At 37.6% G+C, this 22,078-nt stretch overlaps 1 protein-coding gene across 2 annotated transcripts in view; it reads left to right on the forward strand.

Annotated features, from left to right (window-relative positions):
• Wdr70 (WD repeat domain 70) overlaps window positions 1-22,078 on the forward strand; it is a 327,702-nt gene that overhangs the window by 284,753 nt on the left and 20,871 nt on the right. For both annotated transcript variants that reach the window (XM_004848601.3, XM_013073525.3), the window contains exons 14-15: window positions 19,510-19,610; window positions 21,255-21,334. In XM_004848601.3, coding sequence (XP_004848658.2) covers window positions 19,510-19,610; window positions 21,255-21,334 — 181 coding nt within the window. The remainder of the gene's footprint in view (window positions 1-19,509; window positions 19,611-21,254; window positions 21,335-22,078) is intronic.

Below are 22,078 nucleotides of genomic sequence, written 5' to 3' on the forward strand. Positions count from 1 at the left end.
AGGGGACTTCCAGTCCTAGATCTTTGAGGTATCTCCATACTGATTTCCACAGTGGTTGTACCAGTGGTTGCACCAGTCTACACTCCCACCAGCAGTGGAGCAGTGTTCCTCTTTCCCCACAGCCCCGCCAGCATTTGTTATTGGCTGATTTCATGATAGCAGCCATTGTTTCTGGAGTGAGGTGGAATCTCAGCATTGTTTTCATTTGCATCTCTCGAATGACCAGTGATGTTGAACATTTTTTCATCTATTTATTTGCTGTTTCTACTTCTTTGTCTGAGAAATGTCTGTTCATTTCAAATGCCCATTTTCAGATTGGGTCTTTAAATTTGGGAGGTCTCTGATGTTTTTAAGTTATTTATAGATTTGAGATAGTAGACCTTTGTCTGAGGAAGAGCAGGTGAAGATTTTTTCCCACATTGTGGGTTGTCTCTTCACACTGCTGGTGGTTTCTCTTGCTGTGCAGAAGCCTTTTAATAAGAAGAGATCCCACTTGTTGATTGTTTGTGCTAGTTCACGGGCAACTAAGGGTTTGTTCATAAAAGCTTTTCCTACACTGATGTCTTCAAGATTTCTACCTAACCACTGTTCCAACTGGTTCAGAGTTTCTATTTTAATACTTAGATCTTTAATCCATTTTGATTTTAGTTTAGCACATGGTGAGAGATATAGGTGTAGTTTTAATCATTGGCAAGTTGAAACCCAACTTTTCCAGCACCATTTATTAAAGAAGCTATCTTTCCTCCAGTGAGGGTGTTTGGCGCCTTTATTGAAGATGAGATGACTGAGTGTGTCTGGCATTGTTTCTGCATCTTCTAATCTGTTCCACTGGTCCTCAGGTCTGTTTCTTTGCCAGTACCATGCTGTTTTTATCACAGTAGCTTTGTAGTATAGTTGCAGGTTGGGGATTGTGATAGCCCCTGCCATGTCTCTGTTACCTAGAATTGCTTTTGCTATTCTGGGTCTCTTCTTGTTCCAAATGAATTTTTGGATTGTTTTCTCAAGGTCTGTGAAGTATGCTGCTGGGATCTCAATTGGAATTGCATTGAATCTATATAGCAGTTTTGGAAGTATGGCCGTTTTCACTATATTAATCCTTCCTACCCAGGAGCAGGGGATGTCTGTCCATTTTTTTATATCATCTTCAATCTCTCTTTTCAGAGTGCCATAGTTTTCAGAGAAGAGGTCTTTTGATTTCTTTTGTTAGGTTGATTCCTAGGTATTTCAGTTTTTTGGATGTTATTGTGAAAGGAATTATTTGCCCTATTTCTCTCTCAGTGAGTCTGTCATTTGTGTAGAGGAAAGTTATTGATTTTTGTGTGTTGACCTTGTAACCAGCTACTTGAGTGAATTTGGTTATTAAGTCTAGAAGACTTTTGGTGGAGTTCTTGGGGTCTTCTATATAGAGTATCATGTTATCTGCAAATAATGACAGTTTGACTTCTTCATTTCCTATCTTTATTCCTTTTATTTCTTTCTCTTGTCTAATTGCTGTGGCTAATGTTTCCAGAACTATATTGAACAAGAGTGGTGATAGTGGACATCCTTGTCTTGTTCCTGATTTTAGTGTGAAGGATTTCAGGTTTTGACCATTTAGTATGATATTGGCTGTGGGTTTTTCATAGATGGCTTCTATCAGTTTGAGGTAGAGACCATCTATTCCAATTTTTTGTAGGACTTTTATCATAAATGCATGTTGGATTTTGTCAAATGCTTTTTCTGCATCTATGGAGATAATCATATGGTTTTTGTCCTTGGCTCTATTGAAATAGTGTATTACATTGATTGATTTGCATATGTTGAACCATCCCTGCATCCCTGGGATGAATCCCACTTGATTAGGGTGTATGATCTTCTTGATGATCTTCTGCATTCTGTTTGCCAGTATCTTATTAAGTATTTTTGCATCTATGTTCATTAGTGAGATTGGCCTACAGTTCTCCTTTTTGGTTGGATCTTTCTCTGCTTTGGGGATCAAGGTGATGCTTGCTTCCAGGAATGAATTCGGACATATTGCTTTCCTTTCAATTTCATTGAAGAGTTTAAACAGTAGTGGCAGTAGTTCCTCTCTAAATGTCTTGCAGAATTCAGCAGTGAAGCCGTCAGGGCCTGGGCTTTTCTTAGGTGATAAGTTTTTTATTATGTTTTCAATTTCATTGGTTGACATTGGGTTGTTCAGAATTTTTAGGTCTTCTTCGTTCAACTTTGGTAATTCATATGTATCTAGGAATCTGTCCATTTCTTCTGTGTTATCCATCTTATTGGCGTATAGGTTCTGGAAGTAGGTATTGATGATCCTCTGGATTTCTGCTGGGTTTGTTGTAATTTCACCTTTTTCATTCCTGATTGCATGGATTTGGGCCTTTTCTTTCCTTTTTCTGATAAAGTTGGCTAAAGGTTTGTCAATTTTGTTGATTCTTTTGAAGAACCAACTCTTAGATTCATTGATTTTTTTTGTATCATTCTCTTAGTCTCCATTGCATTGATTTCTGCCCTGATCTTTATAATTTCCTCCCTTGTATGAGCTTTGGGTTTTTCCTGCTCTTCTTTTTCTAGAAGCTTGAGGTTCAGCATCAGGTTGTTTAATTGGGCTTGTTCTGTTTTCCTAATATTCGTATTCACTGCTATGAATTTCCCTCATAAGACTGCTTTCATTGTGTCCCATAGATTCTGGTAAGCTGTATTGTCATTGTCATTTAATTGAAGGAACTGTCTGATTTCTTCTTTAATTTCCTCTGTGACCCATTGGTTATTCAGAAGTGTGTTGTTCAGTTTCCACATGTTTATGAAAGTTTTTAAGTTTCTTTTGCTATGGATCTCCATTTTCATCACACTATGGTCTGATAATATACAGGGGATATCTTTAATTCCTTTGCACTTACTTCAACATGTTCTATGAGCGAGTATGTGGTCTACTTTGGAGAATGACCCACGTGCAACTGTGAAGAATGTGTATTCTGATTTTGTGGGGTGGAATACTCTGTAAACATCTGTAAGTTCATTTGTTCAAGAGTTCGATTGAGTTCTAGTATTTCATTATTTATTTTTTGTCTAGTTGATCTGTCTATTTGAGACAGTGGGGTGTTGAGTTCCCTCACTACAATTGTATTAGTGCATATATGACTTTTCATGTCCGTTAGTATTTGTTTTATATAGTCGTGCACACTAGTGTTTGGTCCATAGATGTTTATGATTGTCATCTCTGCCTGTTGGATTGTTCCCTTTACAAGAATGTAGTGTCCTTCTTTGTCTCTCTTCATCAGTGTTGGTTTGAAATCTACTTGATCTGCCAAGAGGATAGCTACTCCTGCTTTTTGTCGGGTTCCCGTCATATGGAGTATTGTTCTCCACCCTTTAACTTACAGTCTATAAGTTTCCTTTTGAATGAAGTGTGTTTCTTGTATGCAGTATATTGTTGGATTTTGCTTCTTGACCCGTTCTGCCAGTCTGTTTCTTTTGATTGCTGAATTGAGACCACTAACATTGATGGTTCTAACTGAAACGTATTGACTTATCATTGCTATGACTTTTTCTTTTTGTTGAGTTCTCCCCCTTTACATTTAATTTCTTGTCATGCCAGATGGGTTCATTCTGCTTTGCTTCCTGAGGTTGTGATCCTCAATGTCTGTTCCTAAGTTATTGTGTAAAATTTTTTGGATTGCCAGTTTGGTATTCACAAAGTTCCTAAGGTGCTGTTTGTCATGAAAGTATCTTATTTCTCCATCCATTTTGGAAGATAGTTTTGCAGGGTACATCAATCTGGGTTGGAGGCTGTTTTCTTTTAGGGCTTGGAATATGTCAGTCGAAGCTCTTCTGGCCTTGATGGTTTGTGTTGAGAAGTGTGCTGTGATTCTGATGGGCTTTCCTTTGTATGTGATTTGTTTCTTTTCTCTAACTGCTTGTAGAACTTTGTTCTTCTGTTGAGTTTGTGGAATCTTAACAATTACATGCCTATGTGTAGATTTTTTTTGATCAAGGCTATTTGGAGTCCTATATGCCTCACTTATCTGTATGTCAAGTTCTTTTCCCCTGCTTGGGAAGTTTTCTGCCATCACTTCTGTGGACAGTTTTTTTATGTTGTGTGCACTCTCTCCTGTTTCTTCTTTGACTCCAGTCAGTGTTATGTTACTTTTCTTTGCATCGTCTAGCAACTGCTGGATTGATTTCTCATGTTCCCTTATAATTTTGAAGCAATTTTTCTTTTCCTGGTCATTAATTGCAATCTTATCTTCTATATCTGAAATTCTGTTCTCACATTGGCTCATTCTGCTGTGTAGACTTTCAATGGAGTTTTTCATGTCCTGGATATCTATTTGCATCTGTTTTATGGATTCTATTTGTTTCCTGTGTTGGGATTCCATCATGTTCCTGAGCTCCTCTCTAGATTTATTAATCATGTCTTGCACTAGGAGCACAGTCTCTCCTGTTATCTGAGAAATTATTTCTGATTTAATTTTTCCAGATCCTCTTTTGTTGCCAGTTCAGTAGGTCTAGGTGTTTCAGTATGAGAGTGTTCCATCTCATTTCTCTTTGGGGTTGCTGTAGGTGATCTGGAAGTCTGGTTTTGAGACTTATTTATGTGTCTTCTCATTTCGACCGGGGAGGTGGGGGGTGCTGTTGGTGCCTGTGCAGCTCACCTTCTCTGAGCTGGGAGAGGTGGAACAGGGGCCTGGAGCGGTGGGAGGGATGGTGGCCCAAAATCCTTTTCCTCTGGGCCAGGAGTGGCAAGAGGGATGGTGGCCGGGCAGCCCTTTACTCTGGGCTGGGATCAGCGGGTTCAATGGTGGCCCAGAAGCCCCTCCCTTTGGACCGGGAGCAGTGGGTCGGCGGCTCAGAAGCCCCTACCTCTGGGCCAGGAGTGGTGACACAGACAGCACCTGGAAGCCCCTTCCTCTGGGCGGGGAGTGGTGTGACAGACAGCGGCCCAAAAGCCCTTTCCTCTGGACCGGGAGTGGTGGGACGGATCAAAAATTCTGTGTTCTTATGAGGAAAGTGTGGATATTTTAAATCCAAAGAGATGGTAGAGGAAGAATAAATGGATATAAAAGAGCTATGAAACAGTAGATCCTTCATGAAGCTAGCTGCTTATCTTAATTTAGAAGCGATATACTAGCCATTCAGACTATAGTCAGCCTTTATTGTTTTTAGATATGGAGAAAATCAAAAAGGTAATTCAAATTAATAGCTATTCCAGAAATCCTCAGAATTGGCTATGCAATCTATTTTTTTATTCTTATCTTTGAATATAGATATATTTGATGTGGGAATTCACTTCAAACAAGTTACTGAAGTTATGCTTGACTCTTAAGTAGTTGGGGGACTCCTTCATACTGGGAATAGACTAATCATCTTACTGATAGAAAGTTGTAGCTCATATTGGGAATTGACTAATCATCCATCTTACTGATAGAAAGTCCCAGCTGAAGCAGAATTGCACCTGCTTGCAATTTTTCTAGAACTTCAGGAGTGAGATGATGTCTTTGTCTAGTCAGCATCATATAAGGAATAGTGCACATAAAGAGCTTGAGCTATCAGTAGTGCAAATGCCAACTGAAAATAAACATGGAAGACTGTATTTGGCATTTATCTGCCTTATAAAATATAGTGAAACCTTCTTAATGTGAAACACAAGGAGATAGAAAATGGGCTTTAAATTAACTAGCTTTCCAATATCTGATTTTTATTATAAAGCAATCAGGCAGCTGTTGAGCTAGAGAATAGCAGTTGCTTTGAATTATGTATTATTTTGAATAAATGGCTATCATCTTGATGAAATTTTACTGTAATTCACTTTTTTGGTGTTAAACCATGCTGATCTTAGAGGGAGCCTGGCTATATTTGAATTTAATAAAATATATATTTGCCCACAGCCAAGTGATAGAACAATTGGCCCCCCATAGGTATGTGGGTAGCTCATGAAAACAGAGAAGTTAGGTCTGAGTGCACTAGTTGTTCGGGTCTTTCAAGATGTGTGAATATTTGATAGAGAACCTGAGAGTAAGTAGAAGATGATGAAATTTTAGTGTAAATCTGCCATTAGAGCACTATATGTTTCTCTAGCACTGCTTTTTTTCAGGTCAAGCGCTGTCTTCTAGCATGGTTATTAGGATAGTATTCATTGTCAAAGGCACAGTGGTCGGTCAGTACTAGTTTCTCTATAAGATTTTTTCTTTTTAAATCACTAAAGAAAAAGATATGACAGTAAGATACAGTGGAAAGTAACTTTGCATTTTTGCTGTCTTCATCATTTAGAATATGAGATCTCCATGAAGACACTCAACCCTTTGTCAAGATTTCCTGAAACAATCAGCATACACATACTTTAAATATAACTGGAATTCAACTTGAATCACCTAAGTTAGCTTCACCTTGTCTAGGAGGGTTTGATTTGATGAAATTACTTTGCTTCTCATGACATGTAGAAGTGTCACATTATTATGGAGGCTCCAGAATAGTAGTACTTGGGATGTGAAGAGTACAGTGGAATGGTCATTTGTAGGTACATGAGGGTAGAGAGAAAAGGAGCTATTGGTTTCCTTGTGGTTTAACTGTTACTGTTTGTCTTATGGAGTCTTAAAGTTTCTTAGGTAGGGGAAGTGACAGGAACTAGCTTACTGGTCATTCTCATTGTTTTTAAAAATTATTACACAGTAAAATTAACTTTTTTTTTGTCAGTACTGGGGATTGAACTCAGGACTTTGTGCTTGCCAGGCAGGTGCAGCACCACTGAGCTACATCCCCAGCCCCAATTAACTTTTTTTTTACAGTATACAATTCTTTGATTTTTAATAAATATATAGATTAATGTAACCACCATCAACACAATGAAGATACAGAACAGTTCCATCAACTCTGTAAAAGCTCTGTTTTGCTATCTCTCTATAGTTATACTCCCCTCATCTTCTGGTCTCCCCTCTCTTAACCTTTGCCATTCACTGATCTTTCTCTATCACAATTATGTTGTCTTTTCAAAAAGATCGTAAGATGGATTTATACAATATATAACCTTTTGAGATTGGCTTTTTTCAGCAGAATGCCTTTGAGATTAATGCAGATGATTATGTTTGTTCTTTGTTGAACTATAATTTGTTTACTCATTGAAGGATATTTTGTTGTTTCCAGTTTTGGGGAATTATGGATTAAGTGTTTACATATAAGTTTTTATATATGTTTTGTGTGAACATAAGTTTTCATTTTTTCCTCATTTTTTCAGTTTTTATTAGTACATGTTTGCATTACATAGTGATTGCAATCCTTTCGGGGAGTAATTATATGTACATAACACATCTTAATTTTGTTTTAATTCCTTCATGCCATGTACTACAATATATTTACAGTTCTGAGGATTAGGACTTGGACATATTTAGGGGTATTATTGTGCCTGTCAGGACTTGAAGATATGCTCAGTGGTAGGAGGTGGTGGTAATAAAAGCACGTTTTAATTCCTTTTTTTTTTTGGTACCAGGGATGGAACTCAGGACCTTGTGCTTGCAAGGCAAGCACAGCACCACTGGGCTAAATCCCCGGCCCTGGCCCCTTAATTCTTTTTTATCTCCCTTCTTTCCACTTTCTTCCTGTTCCCTTTGTCTCTTGATTTCCTTCCTATTTGAACAAAGTGTATCTCCCCACTTCCTATTATCTTTTATTTTGGTCTTTATATTTTTGGTTTCTTGTGTAAGACAGACCATGCAGTGTTTACATCTGTGTATCTGATTTATTTCACTTAACATTATGGTCTCAAGGCACATCTGTTTTCCTACAAATGACTCAAGTTTATCTTTCTCTATGGCACAGTAGTACTCTACTGTATATGACAGCATGACTGTTTTTGTTAATCACTGTAGCTTTGTAATATAACTTCATATCTGGGATTGTGATATCTCCTGCTTTGCTTGTGTTACTCAGGATTGCTTTTGCTATTCTTTGTCTCTTCTGGTTCCATCCGAATTTTAGGATTGTTTTCACTAGTTCTGTGAGTAATGATTGAGATTTCATAAATTTGTATGTCAGTTTTGGAAGTATGACCACTTTGGCTATATTGGATTTACTTGCTCAGGAACAAGGGATATCTTTACATTTTCTGATTTCCTCTTCAATCTCCTTTTTCAGAGTTCTATAGTTTTCATCGTAGAGGTCTTTCACTTCCTTGGTTAGATTAATTCCCAAGTATTTAATTTTTCTTGATACTATTGTGAGTAGTATTTTTTTCCTAATTTCTTTCTCAGTGAGTTCATTATTGGTGTATAGGAATGTTATTGATTTTAGTGTATTGATTTTATATCCTGCTACATTACTGGATTTGAATCAATAGATTCTAGGAGTCTTTTTGGTGGAATTTTTTGGGTTTCTGGGTAGAGGAGCCTGTCATCTGCACATAATGATAATTTGGCTTCTTCAGTTGCTATACATATCCTTTTATTTCTTTCCCTTTCCTGGTTGCTCTTGCTAATGTTTTGAGGACTTTGTTGAACAGGGGTGGTGGTAGTGGACATTCCTGTCTTTTTTCTGATTTTAGAGGGAAAGCTCTTAGTTTTCCCCTATTTAATATGATGTTGGCAGAAGGTTTGTCATAGATGTCTTTTTATTAGATTGAGATAAGTACTTTCTATATCTGTTTTCTTCAGTCTTTTTATCATGAATGGATGTTGGATTTTGGCAAAGGCCTTTTCTGCATATATTGAGATGATCATGTGATTTTTGTCCTTGATTCTGTTTATGTGATGTATTACACTTACTGATTTGCATATGTTGAACCATCCTTGCATCCATGGAATGAGTCCTACTTGATCATGATGTATGGTCTTTTTGATGATTTGTTGCAGTTTGTTTGGCAGTATCTGATTAAGGATTTTTGCCTGTATGTTCATTAAAGAGACCTGTGTGTAATTAGTTTTCATTTTTCTTGGGTAAATACCTAAGAGTATGATTGCTGTGTCATATGATAAGTTTATATTCATTTTTGTAAGAAACTGTCAAATCATATCAGAGTAGCCATACCATTTTGAATTCCCACCAGTAGCGGATACATTTTTAGTTATTTCACATTTTGTTATGGTAAACATTTTTTATTTCATTTGTTCTAATAGATGTAGACCAATATCTCATCATGATTATAATTTGAAATTCCTTAATGGCTAATGATGTTGAATAGCTTTGTACAGTTTTGATCCTTAATGCTTTTCATAAAGTGATTTTTCAAGTTTTTTGCCCTTTTCAAAATTAGATTGTTTTCTTACTGCTAAGATTTGAGATTTCTTTATTTTGGTACCAGGGATCGAACTCTGGACCTTGTGCTTGCAAGGCAGGCGGCGGCACCACTGAGCTAAATCCCTGGCCCTGAGATTTCTTATATTCTAGACACCAGATTCTTTTTTGGATATGTGATTTGCAAATATTTTCTCTCAGTCTGTTGCTTGTTTTTATTAATAGTATCTTTTACAAAGCACAAGTCTTTAATTTTTTTTTTTTATGGTACCAGGGATCGAACTCAGGACCTTGCGCTTACAAGGCAGGTGCGGTGCCACTGAGCTAAATCCCTGGCCCAGAAGTCTTCAATTTTAATAAAGTTACATGTATAACTTTTTTCTTGTATATATTGTACATTTTTTGGTCACATCCTAGAACTACTTGACTAATCATACACAGATTTTTTTCCTAAAATTTATTGTAGTTTTCTGTTTTACACTTAGGTCTATGGCCCATTTTAAGCTAATTTTTATACAATAGAGTGAGGTGTAAGTTAAGGCAGGGCCAACAAAAGGGTGAAACATTTAAAATACTTAAATTTTAAATAAGAATGGGATCAGTAACATGCTATAGCAAGCTGTATTGCAGCCTAAGGCAAATGGAAAACTCAGCCTGATCCTGTCTTTCTTTAAAATTTTGATATTCTGTTCATCATAGGATAATACTATCATTATTGTATTTTTTATTTTGGGGGTAGAGGACCAGAATTAGAGAAATGCTTTTGTGATAACTTCTTCCAAATTTCACTTACTGATTTTACTTTTCAGAGTCTTTAATTAGGTGTACTGTGCCTCCTGTCCAGGTTTTATAACCACATTCAAAGGGAGAGGTTCAGTCTTCAAATTCAAAGGATCTATCTTACCTAGCACCACCCAGAAGCTTTTTTTTATATTAAGGAAAATAGTGTTAATGAAAAATACAAAGCAAAACTCCAGATGACAGATTTACCTACGTAGAAGGAAGCTTCTACTTTAGCTGCTTATTTGTGGAACATTGACATGACAGGAAATAAAATGTCATTGATCCTAGAATCACGTCTCTTACTCTGGTGGCATGTTCCTGTGACAACTGTGCTACAGGCAGAGCTGCTTGCTGGCTTTTGCATAATTAGTTGTGTCTGATATCAAGCATACTTTGTTCAGTTTCTCAATATTATTTTCCAGAGCCTGTCTCATTGCCTATCTGGGAATTGTCTTAACTTATATAAAAATTAGACTTATTTTTGGCTGAAGATTTTTACAGTCTCCCTAAAGATTTTTTTCCCCTTTACTTCAGCCTCACATTCTCATGTTTAGAACCCACATCCTTTACTGTCGTCCTCATGGGCTTGGAGAACAGCTGGTCAACATCCTCTGTTTCCTTGAAGATTATAAAGTTACTATTCGGTCTTCTCTTGTCCAAGTGAACCAAAATTAATATTTTTTTTCTTTTTTTAACATTTCCTTGAGCATCATATTTTCTCAGCACTTCTGTTATTTTTGATGCTGGCTACTAAGACATTCTAAGTTCTCCAGTGACCAAATTGGACTAAGGACCAGCTCAGGGCTAAAGGTGCTGTGTGTGGGCACTTGGTGAAAATGTTAATTTTACTTTGCCTTTTATTACATTTCATTCTAGTATCTTTTTTGGGGCCGGGTACTGGGGATGGAACTCAGGGCCTTCAGCTTGCGAGGCAGGTGGCGGCGCCACTGAGCTAAATCCGCGGCCCTCTAGTATCTTTTTATTGGAACTTAGTTTAATGGCCTTTCCCTCTCACTTTCTCTTGTTTTTGGTTTTTTGTTGTTGTTGTTAATAGTTTTTAAAAAAATAATTTGGAATTTCTGAGCATAAATATATTTACTTTTTACATTTGATGAAAGAGGTACACATTTTATTTTTTCTACGTCTTTAAAATTTGAGGTTGGTGATCTTTTTTCACATTTACTAAAAATAGCTGTATTTTGAGTAAAATGGAGGAAATACAGAGTTGCTACAGATGCTTAAAATATTGATAATTTAAGCTCTAATGAAAACAATTTTGTTTTGGTTTATTATACTATTAATGAATATGATCTATTTTGTAAAAATCTTATACTTTGAAGTAAAAAGTACTTGTTAGAATTTGAAGCTTTATTAAAAGTCCAGCAATTACCCTTCCGTAGGACATAAATACTAATGTTTATCACTTAATTTATTTCTTATTTTTAGCCTCTCTTAAAAGAACTTTATAAATTTTTCTTTTAACTTCAGACTTAATTCAGCTGCAGTTATTTATGTTTTGTATTCAACATTCTCTTTGAGATGTTTGTAACAGGAATCCAGATTCTAATTCTGTAGGGATATCTTTTCTCATGTTCATCTGTTTGACAGTGATTTCATTTTGGGAGTTACAATGTGAGGTGAAAAGCCAATCACATGCTGCCCCAGGCTTTTCAAGGAAAAGAATAAAGATCAAAAGGAGGACTTGTCTAGCTTAACAGTTTACCAAGTTTCTAATGTCATTCAGTCCAGGTAACAACCTATTTTAAAGGCACCCATTACCTACTGGTATCAGCACTTGCAAATCAGTATTTTTTGCTTCTAATCTAGTCTTTCATGACCATTTAAATAGTCAGTGTTTCTCTTACCATTACACAGAACTTTTTTCACGAGAGTTTATGTTTTAGCAGGTATTTAAATGTATCTACATTTCCTTGTATAGACATGTTGGCTATGAATGCCAAAGCTGGGTGAAAAATCAGACACTAGATAATAAAACCCTGAGGGACAAACATACTTAACTCCTATATAAAATGTGTGTTGGGGAGAGAGGGATGTGGTGTTGTAGATGTTTAAAACTGTTCAGAATGACACACTATTGCTTACATAATGTGTAAACATATAGTACGATAATGACTAATGCTCTGCTAACTCCAGCACCATATATATTGTATTCAAGATGGGCCAAGTGAAAGATTTTGTGTCTTGTAGGATTCTCTTGACAGGTTTTCCTCTCCTAACCTGAATCTGATGAATGATCTTTGGTAATAAGTTTTCCAGCTGTTTCTATCAGAACTTTGGCCAGACTTTCACAATTACAGTATATACAGTGCAGGGAAGAAAGAGATCTATAATTAACATATATCCCAACATAGTGTTTTTCCCTTTCTGGAGTGATAGATAATAGACTGGTAGGAGGAGGGATTGTGTGACTCCCAAAAGGCCAAATAAAAGAATCCGATATTTAAAACATCTTTACCTATACTATATTAAGATAAATAATGTTTTAAGTACCCTATGTAGATCATCTCTGTAGGGAGGTTCAGCTTTTCCTGTATATTTTTAATTTTATATACTTGATGGTTTCCAATCTGATCACACAAATATTCCTGATCTAGCAGCTAGAGATTTAATATGCTTTATACATTTGTATTTTGTTTATATAAACAAAGTATTAGGGTTATTATCCTTTTTTTTTTTTTTTGGTACCGGGGATCAAACTGGGGTCTTTGCGGTTGCAGTTGTGCAGCAGGTGGCAAAACCATTGAGCTAAATCCCTGGCCCAGGGTTGTTATCTTTATGCCCATCTCTTAACTGTTGATAAATGAAGAAAAGAGCCTGGGTCTGAGTAGATTAGATTGGGAGAGATAACCACAGTTAGTGCTTCCTAAGCTTTTTCACAGCTTTAAGTTCTCTTAATAAATGGCAATATGTGATATGTACAATGTGGCTGTTCTTTTCTGTAAGTGAATAGTTTAAGGTTCCCGTGCCCCAGACCCCACTCAGGCCTGAGGGGGTCAGTCAACGTCTTGGCACCCTGTAAACCATCCTGTGCCCACCAGTAGGAAGCTCTGGTGCTTCTAAGTGGATCCCCCGTGTGTGGCCTCTGGGGTATGCGCCTTGAAGGTCCACCACCCACCTGTGTTTCTCTCTCTGTAGACTCTACCTTCAGCCTGCTGTTCGTTTCCTGCTCCCAGACTACCATTAATAAGTGTAATCACCAGAATTTCTTCAGTCATTATTTGTGCTTTCTTGGCCTTCATAAATTCTTCTCAAGTAACAGGACTGGAGCAAACTACCATTTAGTGTTTTGAATTAGATGAAGAAAATTGTGTTTAATTTTCTTACCCAAGAGACCTTCCATTTTCTCTGAGAACTTTTTCTCGTGATGAAATTCTTTAGGCAAGTTTATTATCGGATACAGATGTGGTTTATTTAATGCCAAGGACTACTACCAGGTTCCAGATTTTTGCTGCTTTTATAGTTACCTTAGAGTGAAGACTTTAAAATCAATAAATTGATTTTAATAAATGAATTTTCAAGGGTCAAATGGGAATTAATTTGTTAATTAGTTGCCAGTTTAAAAAGCCTGATTCATGCTTCTGTGTCACATATTTATGGCAGCTACAGAGCAACATTTCCTTGCTTGGCTTTTCTATGCCAAACTCTACATTTATAAAAGTGCTATGGCGTTTTTATCACCATTGGGCTTTTGTCTGACTTATCAAAAAGATAAACTATGTGGGACAGAAAAACAAAAAGGTTTCCAACAAAAATTACAGTTGCTACAAGTCTGGCCCATGATACGATTTCCTTGGAGTTGGAGAAATGTGAGAAAAAGAGACCCATGTATACTCATGTAGAGAAAAGTGTGAAGAAAATGTCTGCCTTGACTCTTCCATTCAGGGGATGGCTCCATGGACATCAGGTGAGTGATGAGCCTAACTTATTGAAGACCAAGGCTTACTTACCAGATTTGCTTCTTGAACTTAGAAGAGTGAGGCTAAGCCCCTGTAGCCCATGCATTTAGCAAAGCCGTCCCAAGTTTGGGAAAAGCCAGGCTTTGGGAGAGAGTGGAGGGTACCCGCACAGGACAAATAGCCTAGAAAAGTTGAAACAGTTCCCACCTTACTCTTCTATCTCTTTGGCCCAGTATTTTAATGTAGAAAACAATTTTTCTTTCTCTGTGAAGTAAATCTTAGACTTGTGGAAATCTGAAAATTTGAACAAAGTTCTTTTTCTAGCTCTTTATGTTTAAGGTCACATCTTGAATTTCATTCTCAGTTTTGTGAATGTACACATTGTCATTCAAATGTATTGGATAACCCTGAGAATGGCCATAATTCTAAGGCTTCTTCTGGCCAAGTCTGCAAAATTGTATGACAGTCTCCTTCACAGACAAGTGTCAGATTCTTTTTGTGAAGAACCTGAAAATGCTCATTCTCCCATGGACTTATTGAGGTAGTTTATCCATTCCTGTACTATAAGACAGAAACCAAACATGAAAAAACCAGATGGAGTTTGGTTTACAGTGTGGGTCAGCAGCTGGGAAGGATCAGGAAATGGTGTTTCAACATAATCATGCTTAAGGCAAAAAATTATGAACGATGTTGGGTTTCTTTTAGCATGTAAAGTAGAATAAGGTGGTGCTTAAATATGTACATTACAGATACCTAACATCTCACAGGCACTGATTTATTTTATGGTAACATTTTCCCCCTTTTTATCAATATATGTTTGCAATATATAATATGTACATTCATTGTTGGGAATTGGTACATATCCATGTCACATCTCAATCCCTTTACTTCCTCTCTCCTTTTCCCTTTTGTCTTTACCCCCTCCTCAATTTTTGAATTGGGAACTAGTAGGCTTTTTCTTTTATGGTCTTAGTAATACCTTTCTTAAAATTTTCCCAAACCCAGGGCCTTTGTACTGAGCCACATTCCCAGATATTTTTAATTGTGGCACAAGCTCTTAAGTGGCAAAGTTGCCCAGGCTTGTGCTCCATTTGTGGACAATGCTGAGGATTGAACCCAGGGGCTCTTTAATACCAGACAGAGTATCCTACCACTGAGCCACATTTCCATGCCCCCCTCTATTTCTTAATATAAACTTCCCAAGATTTCTACTTCTGGCGTGGGTTTGAAAATGATTAGAAAACAAAAAACTTCCATCTCCCTTCCTCATTTTTCAAAATAGGGCTTTGCATGGTTAAGTGGTATAAGGCAGTGAACAAAGGAATTGGGGGAATCTGCCCACCAATCCTAGCCTTTTTATGTGCAAGTTATCTTTCCACAGCCTATTTCTTCATCTGTGAAATGGAATGAGATTACTAATTTTATAGTATTGTTGTGAGAACTCAATTATGTTAAATAATATAAAGTTAAAGGCATCTAAATGGTATCCTTCCCACCATGAACTAAAATATAAGTCCATTTCTCTCTGGTTTCCTCTTCCTCCTCTCATCTGCTTCCATGATGTCACTTAAAGTAAACCAAACAAATCACACAAATAAATTATTTGGGAATTTTTGTGACCATTTCACTTTCGCTAAGGGGGTAATTTTAAAATTCCTGTTTGGGGATCTTGACACTGCTGTTTGCACATACTGCTTTCTTCACACACAGACACACGCACACACTTTTTTTCATTTGGTTTCTGCATGGAAGAAATATATCTCTGTTGAGTACATGAAGGTCTTGTAACATCCTCTCGTCATCTTGCTCATGATCTCCAGCCCTGGCTCTGGTTACTTAGTGACTGCTACTGGAGCTAAGTACTTTTGGGGCAGTTTGTGGTTACTCTGCACTGCCAATTCTAAGGCTAAAATAAGAGTGGACTTTGGTTTAGAGAGTAAAACTAATTTTATACTAAAATGGAGTTCAGCTTTGGCAGCTAACAGAAGCTATTAGTGGACCCACATGTTTTGTAAGATGAAGTAAATTAGGGTAAGCGTAAAACACTTTATCATCTTAATTAAGCAAATCAGTATATTAAAATACGCAGACTAATTTTAGTACGTAGTTATTTGTATTGCAGTGGCTTTCTGCCTTTTGAATCTCATGATACAATGTGAGAGCTTTCTCTCTGATCTTACAGATCACAGGCCTTGATGTTCTTCTCTAATTGTTTGATTGAGACATGCTCTTTACCCTTCATTTTATACATTGGCAATACATTCAGAACTACAGATTTACTGAACAAAGAAGCACCTCTTCAAGATGAGGATAAAGGAGTTTGGGGTGGTGGTTGGATAACTGGAGTCTTTTTAAGTATCTGTAGCTCATCTGTCTTCTGATGGCTCTTTAGGCTTCTAGCAGGCACGTGTCCATTGTTTTTAAGCAAAGCCCAGTATGTGTGTTTGACAAGTTAGCAGCGTGGCAGCTCTGCTTGTTCCCCAGCCTTGCCACTGTCTCAGGGATTGTTTGGTTTGGCAGATGGCCAGCTCTCTGCTATAAGATGCATTTCCTTGACAGGACAAAGTGTGGAGCTGCATTAGCCGCAAAGTTTACAAAGGTTAGCCAAACACACACAATAAATATTAATAAACAAAAAAGGCCCACCCACCTTTGACTTTGAATTCTGTGTTTTGGAATCTTGTAGTATTTGATTAATAACCAGTCTTAGGGTAATTGAGCCTTAAGTATCCTTTGCATGAGTTAGCCTACTCATAGGCCCCTCATTGGCAGCTTTGGTGACTCAGTCATTCCAGAGGTCTGTTTAGTGTAAGGAATCTTACTTGCCTCTCCCTGCTTCAGCATGAAAAGAGGGTAAATGTGCTTCTCCATAAGAGCTTAAGTTGACCAGTCTTGTGTGTGTGTGTGTGTGTATGTGTGTGTGCGCGCGCGTACACTTTGAAGGATAAAGGATATGAATAGGAATAGAGGTACAGTGCCCTTGGTCTCCCTGGAAAGCAATCAGACATTGGTCTCTTGGCCTGAGCAGTTGCCTCTCTCTAACATTTACACCCTGAGCATACAGAGAGAGAGAGAGTAACAGTAACCTGCTGCCCCTGGAAACTGCCTATTTGGCTGGGTGTCTTGGAATTTATCAGGCCTACATTGTGGATCTTTTCCAATTCTGCACCCTGCTCACTTGAAAACATATTTGAGAACCAGTAATCTTAGACTGCTTATCCAGACCTCTGGAGAACTAAGGAAGAGAAATAACTAATGCTATGTCCTTAGGACTGTCCTGGGGCCATTTATATGTGGCTGAAGTTTTTGAAGGCATTTGAAAGCCCCCTCATTGTTTTCTCTTGCTCTCTGGTTCATGCACATCCTTTCTCTTGGGCCACATTAGGAAGGAACGAACCTGGATGCATTTATAGGATACTAGAGTATAATAATGATACGGAGAAATCAAATTATTCCTCATGGAGAGTAATGATTTTAACTTGAAAATTATTTCCAACTCTACCTAGCAAAGCAATTAATTTAGGCATTGGTGAACTGTAGCTTTTAATTCATTCCCTTAGCACACATTTATCAGACACTAGCATGGGCACCTGGAATACCATAAAACATAAATCTGTGGCCATGTAACATATATTCTCGTGGGGTAAGCAGACGACAAGCAGGATAAACAAATTACAAATAACAAAGTACAAATTATGTTAAAAGGTGATACATGTTATAGAGAAAAAGAAAAGGCAGAGTACAGGGACTGGTAGGGCACAATTTTAAATAGTGTAGTCTGAGTAGTGATGATATTTAAGCAAAGACCTAGATGAGTCTTGGGTCAGATGAACTTATTCTAGATAGGGTTACACAAACATGATGTTAGGAAGTTATGTTTATGACTCTTCTCATGTTTCCGTATACCTGGCTGGGACCATCAGGAAATGTCCAGTGGTCTAGGCATGGTTCTCAAATTAGGCTCAGCAGTGGAGCACCTGGAATTCAGGCTGCTGCTTTGCAGGGTGTGAACTATTGATTTACTTAATTCTGTCTTACCAACTAGGAGCAGTTTTGTTAGAAGAAAATTTGGCTTTTACACACATGCATTATAAAGTACGGTAGATTCCATGAACATATGTACAAAGCATCAGCAACAACAACAAAAAGGAGAACCAAATTATTACATTAAGTATAATTTATTGCTTTCAAGTTTTTCTATTAATAGCTACTATTGAATGTTTTATATTTTAGCACTTGCTAGTAGACAATTGGGCAGCAGGCACTGGATGTAAGGAAAGCCCTAAAATTATGAAAATGTGGTGTTGGAGAAAGCACAAACACTGGTTTGATTCTTTCCAAGAACAACTGAGTCCTCTTCAAGGATGCATAGCTTAAGAATCAGTCTTCTAGATATGAATTAGAAGTCATGCAGTCTGTTTTTAGCTTCCTCCTGAGATTCTTCTGGAATCTCAGAAAAGGATTTGCAGCCACTTAACTATATATGTATTTTTTTCCAGTCAGATGAGTCAGAATTTCTATCAAAAGGGATCTCAGAGATTTCCATATATTCTGTCTTAAGAAAAAAGTGGGATGGTTAGAGATAAGAAGCCAAAGAAAATCAGCTCAAGGTGGATTTAGGTCACAGAAGTTCCATGATTCTCATTTTACCATTAGAACTGTAAAATGGCAATATCTACTATACCCTTTTCTCTCTTAATCCTTGTACATAGCTTGACAAGTGACAGGTTATTCAATAAAACTTGAATTAATGTTTCTACTCAGTTCTTTCTCTGTCAGAGTGAGTTCTACAGACCTGGTACATAGTGTTTCTGCCGACCATTATTATCTTCAATTTTTCCCCTTTAATTTTATTCATGCTATCCCTCCCACCTCTGCCCTCTTACCACAGACAAAAATTAAAAACAGGCTGTAGCTCTCATTCAGAACTCCTGGTTCTTTGTGCTTGGTTCTTTGTGGTTCTTTGAGCATTACTTATTTTCCTCACCAGAAATGAATCCAGAGGGTCATAGCTTCTAGTACACCTTCTCTAAAGTAGTTTTTAACTCAGGTTAACATCAAGTTTTTATATTCTGTATTTCTGTTTTACTTCTGCCATTGCCCTGCTGTTTTATCTTACAGATAGGGTGAGATTATTAAGTGCATACCAATGTGTGTTCTTTCTAAAAAGAAAAACTTCATGAGACTTGGATCTTTGTGAACTAAAAACAGTAACCACCTGGCCTCAATCTGCAGTCTAGAGGGTCATATTGTGTGTGTGTGTGTAAAAGCATGAAACACTGAGATCCAAATCTGCTTTGGTGGTAAGCAGAACTGACTTATGTGGATTCAACATTCCGTGATGCCAGCCTCATATGGTAATGGAGCTGGGAACCCAACTTCGTGTTTTCAAGGCTGCCCGGAAAGGAGCATCTTTTTTACATGTATGGTTTCATACATATAAGAAACGATGGATTGGAACTTAACTTCAAGAAAATATCCTAAAAGTTACAAGTTGCTGTCAGGATGATGTTTGATTTAGTAAACTAGCCGACAAATTACTAACATATTTTTGCTCCCATTTTTATTTGGCTTTTTTTTGTTAAATCCCATATCTCCTTTTCAGAGTGTTGTCCGCTGCCTGTGGCATCCAAAGCTGAACCAGATCATGGTTGGAACTGCAAATGGGTTGGCTAAAGTCTACTATGACCCCAACAAGAGTCAGAGGTATTTTATAAGCATTGCTCATTTTAGATGGATGACAACAACTGAGGGGAGGGCTTTGTTTCACCCCTGCTTTTATTTATTTCCCCTTTGATGGGGATCCACCCTTTTAGAAAGTGCAGCTGGCACAAAGTAAAGCCTCAAACTCCCAGTATTGTGCTTTAAAGAGGATTTAGATATCACCCTTGATCCATACTGAATTCAAAGTGAAAGTTTCCTGGGGATTTGCAGTTCTTTAGCTGAAATGTTGAGTGCAAGAGGGGAAAATGTCCTGCTCACTTTGCATACCACCCTGGACAGTGGCATTAGCAATGATGCATGTGAGGGATTAACAAAACAGGGAACTAACAGGAAATGGAAATGCCTTGTCCATTCTGTTACCTTTCGTTTTTAGATTTTAGCAATTACCAATTTGAATGTTTAGCAAGGTTATTCTCTGCCAGCAGAAAGGGAGGACAGAGATACTTCCTCTCAACCCCCATGCCTACCCAGATGTCAAATGTAAGCATACCAATCAATGAGGAGCTGGGTCAGTGCCTCAGTTATTTCCAGTCTCCTTGGCACAAGGGTGGACATGTGTTACCCAAAAAAGGATGGTTTATCTCTCTCTCTTAAGGTACATTAACTGGTTAGCTCTTTCTCTACAGCAAGCCTTGCTTAGCTGGAATTAAAATTCACTTGCTAAATTCACTAGGGTTCCCTATAAACCTATCTTAAGGATTCACATCCTTTCCGAGGAGAGGAAATCCATCATCTATTAGTGAATATTCACGGACCACAATTTTGCTCTAAATAGAAGCAAACATCTCTGTCTTCCTTCAGAACTTGCTGGACAAGGGCTGGAACTTGTTCCCTATAGTAAAATAAAGTTATATCTTACAGAATTTAAGAATAAATAGGATTTTTCTTTGTTTTTAATAAAGATATTAAAAATGCTAATGTAATTATAAGTCAGTTTCCCTTGAGAAAATGATGAGCTTCATTTGATGAGCACCCATTTAGAAAGATGCCATCTTTACTTGGAATTTTTAAGAAATATGCTCATTCATATTTACTTCTTCTAAAAGAAAAAGCTCAGCATTGCTCAGGAGTAGTAAAATGTTCTCAGCACACTTTTGATTAATCCCACACATTCTTGGGCTGTAGCCCCTTGACAGTGCTGCCAAGCTGACTCCATTCCAGACACTTGTACTCTTGTATTTGAGATGTGGACACATGCCACTTGTGGTACAGGCCACCCAGGTTGCTTCCATCTGGGACATAAACGAAAACTTGAACTCTATGACCTTTAGGGTGAAGACGTTAGTTAATTTTATTATTTCTTTAACATCTTGAATTTCTAAGTTATTTTTATAGGTTTTTTTTTAAACCCTATATTCGATGTTCTGCTTTATGGACCTTTCACTTGGTACTGACCACTGACTGACAGACTTGCTTTTCTGTTAGTTTGATAATTGCTAACACTTGGCTTTCTGTTAGTTCAGTAATCCCTTATCACCAAGACCCCATCTGTTGCCATCCCTCAGAAAGTCAAGGATTTGACAAGACACTGTGCAGGGTATACTTCTAAAAGTATCTGATGTTTTCAAGATAAACTTTCTGTTCCTCAGACCAAAGATAGAAAACAATTTGCTTTCATACCCCTAGGGGAGCAAAATTATGTGTGGTTAAAACCCAGCGGAAGGCGAAACAAGCTGAAACTCTGACCCAAGACTACATTATCACCCGTAAGTTGTTAGCATGTTTTTCAGTAATGTGTCTGTCTTTTCTCGTGTGATGTTGTTTCTCATGTGATGTTTTAGAGACAGAAAAACCCTGAGTTGAGGTACATGTTAGAAAATCTCCCATTGTACAGACAAAGAGTTGTGTGATAGCTAACCCCTTTACCCTCTATGATTCATCACAGGATCAGGATTGTCTCATGTAACTTCTAATCCAAATGGGAAGAGCTTATTTGAGCCTAGTGCATTACTCTATATCAGCCTTTTAAAGAGTAACAGTCTGGTCTACAAATAAAAAAGGAAGTGCTGGTCTTTGAATCAAGAGGCCTGGGTTGTCCAGTTGTGCCACAGATTGGCAGTGTGATGTTGAATGACTGAAATTCCTCAAGACAGTGAGCAGTCTAGATGAAGGGTCTCCTCTGGTTCCTTCTGAAATCTGTGACCATGTGCTAGACCCATCTGGAAACATTTATATATAAAATTAACTGCGTGGGGTATGAGAGGAAATCTTAACAGGGTTAGCAGAGTGACTTCTCTCGGACCAGTTATACAACCTCATTAATCTGGCAAATCTTTGTTCCCAGAGCTATAACCTCAGCCCTGTAAGAGGAGACAGCTAGGAAAGGAATCTTGGAGGAGACAGCAATTGTCAGTGCATGGCCCTATGGACTTTATTAATGTCTCAGTCTAAAGCCCAGGGGGCGTTGTACTGCTGGGTTTCTCTCTGGTGATAGGTCCCATATGAGACCA

The sequence above is a fragment of the Heterocephalus glaber genome, unplaced genomic scaffold (assembly GCF_053883595.1).
Source record: "Heterocephalus glaber isolate CG9 unplaced genomic scaffold, H.glaber_assembly_v1.0 deba00001538, whole genome shotgun sequence".
NCBI lineage: Eukaryota > Metazoa > Chordata > Mammalia > Rodentia > Bathyergidae > Heterocephalus > Heterocephalus glaber.